A 5022-nucleotide genomic window follows, 5' to 3' on the forward strand; every position below is an offset into this window, starting at 1 on the left:
TTTGGCCTTTGCTTGTAGATACTACGCTTGATGACGCCCCCATTACTTGACTGACAAATATCTTTTCCATGACAGGAAGAAACCTTATTGGATCCATTTCTTATCAAATAAATACAATATTCTTTTTTAATTAGACGTGATTCGCATTACAGTTGTTTCCATAGTTAGAAAACAATTTAGTATCGAGAAAATTAGGATATTATGTAAGCCGAAAAATATTCATACAAGTATGAATATCATCATATCGAATATATCCAATAATTAGGATATTATGTAAGCCGAAAAATAATCATACAAGTATGAATATTATCATATCGATTATGTTCAACGATATTATCAAACAAATTTATTCATCAACACGTCTACTCGTAAAAAAAAACTAAAAATGATAACAGTTTGAAACAGTTTTGTGTAAGCTTAAATATTAGTTGAAGGTGTGGAGCAACAATAATCTCTCTACTAAAATTTATTTGCATCTTCAACACTTAATTATTCGTCATGTATGACTAGGTGTCTTTTTTTCTACTTCTACCACCATCGGTGACGTCTAGTCCATCCTCAGGATCTTTCAAGTTACCCAATGAGACATCAGCAGATACCTGTTTATATTTGAATAAGTTAATTTATCAACATATTTATTTATCATGTTGAACTTTAAAATGAGTCCATAATTAAAATAGTAAATAAAATTGTTCAGGACTCCACTCAGAATCAAACAACTCCTTAATGTCCATCGGATTCAAAATCATCTCTTCCTCAATCGAAATGTTATTAACATTAGACCTTTCAATAATTTGTACTTCCGTAGACATGGTTGTAAACTTTTGAACCAAAGATCGTACGTAATCTATATCTAGATTTACATATATTCTGCTTGCATGAGTGGTGAAGAAGCTAACTTCACCTATTAACAATAAATGTAATAAAATGTAAGTTTGACATTTGTTCAAAAAGATAGCACTTCAATTCAAAATAGTGACAATTAAATTGAGGACAATTACCACAAAATTCCTTCACAGTTGTAGATGTGACTATCACTATATACGGGCCAACATCCTTATTGTTCAAGGAAGGATCAAATTTTTCACCAAGCTCTTCCCATAAGGTAATTTTGACTTTCTCAAAACTGTGCATGAAAAAAGACAAAGGAAATTAAAGGTATATAATTGATATAATTCGTCTAAATTTAATCAAAAGAAGTTTTTTATACTTTGATTCTAATATGAACACATACAGAATTTGGTAAGATTGTTTTGTTATATTGGATTTAAGAAATCACCCCAAAATCGAGGAAAAAGAAAAACATGGAAGAATTTAAAAGCACATTTTTCAAGTTTCATGCACTTTAAATACATAAGGTGCATTTAAATAACATCAAAGAATAAAACTATGAATGTTTTAAAAAAAAAAAAAACTGATAAGTGAAATAGGTACTTATATACATATGAAATTTGGATGCATAATATCAATGAATGACTATAATGAAGATATTAAACGGTTATGAAGAGATGAGTCACTTACTAATCAGTAATAATTTTAATCTCCCTTATTTTGCCCTTCGATCCACAATTCTCTATATCACCAATTTCATATAAACAACCAACCGCATCTACAAATGAAGCGAGTGAAGCATGACATTTAAAAATAATGTTGTTGTTTTAATAATTTATGCAATAATTAATAATAATAAAAATATAGACCTGATAAAACAGTGTGGTTATTCACCCTTGAATCAATCATAGTTGGTTTAATAAACTGAAATCCATTTATAGGAATGTCGACAACATCTTCAGCTAAATTGTTCATTACAGTTGAGGCAGACAAAATAATTGTCAATGGACTTTCAATAGGTCTGTATGCAAAAGTGCTTTCAACAACTTTGAAGTTTTTGATTGTAAATAAAGAACCTTCTTTCAACATGCCTTTCAGCCTGTTCACTTGATTTGTATCCATTATACCATAGATCAAATTTTTCTGACGAAACAAAGTCGTAAGTGTTATGTAAACTAAAAGTGTAAAGAAGAAATAGTGTTTTAAAAATAAAAATCAACATAAGAAAGCACCTTTTCATCAACAAATATCATTTCCACACTGATCAGCTTACCATTTTTCCTGTGATTAATAACATCCCACATTCTACAAAGTCTAACCCTTATCATGAAATCATTTCTGTCAGAAATCAACTGTGAAAGAAGAGAATATGTCATTGTAAAATCTCGACTAAATGGTATACAATCAAAGGATATTACAGTATGCAAATATTTTACTTTCAATCTATATATAGTGATATAATTAGTGTATGAAAGGACACAAAAATAAATTAGCAATATAATTATTCATAAATGAATAGACATTAAAGGATTCTGCAGTTACAAATGAGGAATATGAAAGAAAGAATTAATGATGGTGAACAATAAATTAGAAAGGCAATAATTCAATTAGTAATATACAATTAAAATACAATTAAAGACACTGAAAGTTATAAATGTGGAAGATGAATCCTCAGTGATATTAAAGCATTCTGCATCTAATAAAACTACTACTACCCAGTCCCAAACAATTAGTGGTTAGCAACATGAATCCTCAGTGACCATGTTAGTCCATTTAAACTCATCTCCAACTAATAAAAGCATCTTGCATCTAATGAGTTTTAAAACAAGAAGCAAGAAGTATTGCAAAGGCCATCAAAAGCCCTATCATTGTCTTAATGAGGAGCACAGCATCTACTTCATTAGAAACTCATAAACAATTAGTATGACGTGTCGATCCCCGAGATATTAGTAGATCTTTTGACCCTCTCTCTTTCTCAGATTTGTCAGCAATTTAAGTAATACTACTGGAACAAAACTATAAACCATATTACCTCCTTACATGTTTCACATCAGCTGGATACGTTCCTTGAGTCATTTCTACTTCTCCTTCGACTTCATCATCAGCGGATTGCTCTCTAGATGAATCACTAGTGGTTGAGTTCAACTGCACCCCAGGTTTCTTCTGCACTGGGGGCAAAGAGGGTATTCCAACCGGTCCACCAGAATCCTTATGTTGAACGTTTGTCACTTCCTGACCAGATCCTGTAGAGAAAAAAGAACTAAAGACTAAATGGTTGAAATTAATTTCCATGATACACCATACAGTAATCTGCACCAAGTCTTTGCCTGTCATTTTTTAAAATTTTATATTTTTATTTTTTTTCTTCGTCAGTCATTAAGTGGATGTTTACATACATTTATCCTTCAGTTGCATATTAGGTGCTTCTTTCCTGATGCAGATGGTTACATTGTCATGTAAAGAACTGAACAGTAAATTTACATCAGTAATTAAGCAAATGGAGAAATATTACATCAAAGAGATAGAAAAATGACAGGAGTGATGATTACAGCTGAAGAATTAGCAGACAACAATTTGTAGTTAATTTCTGTCATTGAAACGCGTAGATTAATTCCTCTGCACGAGGATCCTATATGAAGCATGATTGGAGCTTCAACGACAAATTACTCCACCAACTACCCGTACTGCATTAGGCTCTAATTAGAGGCAAGAGTGGATCCATTTATTGACTTTTTTTGTCTTAACTAATGAGAAAATTGTCATTGTATTCCGGTCAGGAAAGAATATTAATGTTTTTTGAGAAGTACAGGTACTGTTTTATTAAACATTACTGCTCAATGTAATACCTATTTGGATCACCTGACTGTCTTTGCCTCCAATTCTTATTAACAGCAAACACCTTGTAGAACTGAAAAAGAAAATCAGATTTCTTACATTTAGTAACTCTGCGTTGCTTACCAATTGACAGGTGGAAGCTAATGTTGGAGCTCCACAAGTAAACTACCGCGAGAGCATTTCCAGGACGTCAGAAGTGAAATTTGTGCACAAGAAGCAGTCTGGTGGGTCAGGACAGTTTGCTGATATTACAGTAAGGTTCGAACCCATGGAAGCAGGTGGTGGATATGAATTCAAAAGTGAAATCAAGGGAGGATTGCCCGACCAGTCATTGGAGGATTCAAAGAGTATCCTTATCCAAGAAGTGGAAGAACCGGTGTTAAATCAAAATCAATTTAAAAAAAAACAAACACCTGGTGAATTGTTGTTGCAACATATTCACATTAGCCAGTAATTCTTGCTTCTCCTCTGGTTTATCAGATCAGTCAAACAGAACCCGTATAAATGAAAATGAAAATCAATTTAAAAAAAAAAAAAAAAAAAAAACCTCGTTAATTGTGCTTGCAACAAAATCCCAACGCCAACATGGTGAAATAAGGAAAAGCCGACAGGGAAAAAGGAGGAAGATGGGCGATTTTGCTGGATTAATGCTTTTGCTTGATTAATGGTGTTTAATTCTTGGTAATGACACTGATAATTAATGGGTTTTATTAATAAAATTTTTTTGATGATAATGAATTAAAAAAATCAAAAAAATCAGGAAAAAGATAAATAGATTTTCTGATCATTGGGCATGCCACATCAGCAGCCTCCAATGATCCTTTTATATATATATATATATATATTGATTACTCTATTCATGTTATCTCTCTATAATTGAAGTGTTTATAGTGTTTAGAAGCTATTACTCCTAAAGGTAAATGGAATATTAATAGTTAAATTTATCTTAGAACTTTTGACAAAATAATTTGAGTGTGAGGGAGTAATAAAGATTAGTTAGTCCTGAGTAGTAGAATCACGTTTTTAAAATATAGTTTTCTCAATATTTTACTCACAAAAGTGCAAACATTTTATCTTAATGATATATTAAATATAATTTAATTAGTTAAAGAGTCCATTTTTATCGATCTTTTCCAAAACTTTATGCTAACATTTTTCAAATTTCAAGTACCCAATGTTATAGTTTTCTTATATTTTCTAAAGTTCAATGTATATATACATTTTTGTCTCCTGATCATTCAGAATTAGCCCATTCATCCCTACTTTTTTTTTTCTGATTAAACTGCTAATGTGTAAAGTTGAAAATATATAGGACGAAATATTGACTGTAGAAGATAAGTAGGAGTGTAAAATATG

At 31.2% G+C, this 5022-nt stretch overlaps 1 protein-coding gene across 7 annotated transcripts; it reads right to left on the reverse strand.

The window, feature by feature from the left end:
* Positions 1-6: 6 nt before the first annotated feature.
* On the reverse strand, positions 7-4443 carry LOC107839599. Of its 7 annotated transcripts, none has more exons than XM_047394689.1 (8): positions 4214-4443; positions 3678-3739; positions 2872-3074; positions 2064-2183; positions 1701-1974; positions 1522-1609; positions 1002-1126; positions 7-904 (listed from the first exon to the last, which is right to left on the reverse strand). In XM_047394689.1, the coding sequence occupies exons 3-8, from the start codon at positions 2905-2907 to the stop codon at positions 672-674; spliced, it is 876 nt and encodes a 291-aa protein (XP_047250645.1). In that variant the 5' UTR covers positions 2908-3074; positions 3678-3739; positions 4214-4443; the 3' UTR covers positions 7-671. The 7 variants fall into 7 exon arrangements, with proteins under 7 accessions (XP_047250645.1, XP_047250647.1, XP_047250651.1 ...); XM_047394691.1 differs by having other exon boundaries at positions 1701-1793; positions 1908-1974; positions 3678-4391; XM_047394695.1 differs by having other exon boundaries at positions 1701-1793; positions 1908-1974; positions 2105-2183; positions 2864-3074; positions 3678-4391.
* Positions 4444-5022: the final 579 nt, after the last annotated feature.

This window comes from Capsicum annuum, chromosome 8, assembly GCF_002878395.1.
Source record: "Capsicum annuum cultivar UCD-10X-F1 chromosome 8, UCD10Xv1.1, whole genome shotgun sequence".
Lineage (NCBI taxonomy): Eukaryota > Viridiplantae > Streptophyta > Magnoliopsida > Solanales > Solanaceae > Capsicum > Capsicum annuum.

Coding starts and splice junctions, on each gene's coding strand:
- LOC107839599 (XM_047394689.1), bottom strand. CDS start 2,907: ATGACTCAAGGAACGTATCCAGCTGATGTGAAACAT. Junction 1,610..1,700: donor TAACCACACTGTTTTATCAG/GTCTATATTTTT, acceptor CTTCATTTGTAG/ATGCGGTTGGTTGTTTATAT. Junction 1,127..1,521: donor ATTAAAATTATTACTGATTA/GTAAGTGACTCA, acceptor TTTCATGCACAG/TTTTGAGAAAGTCAAAATTA.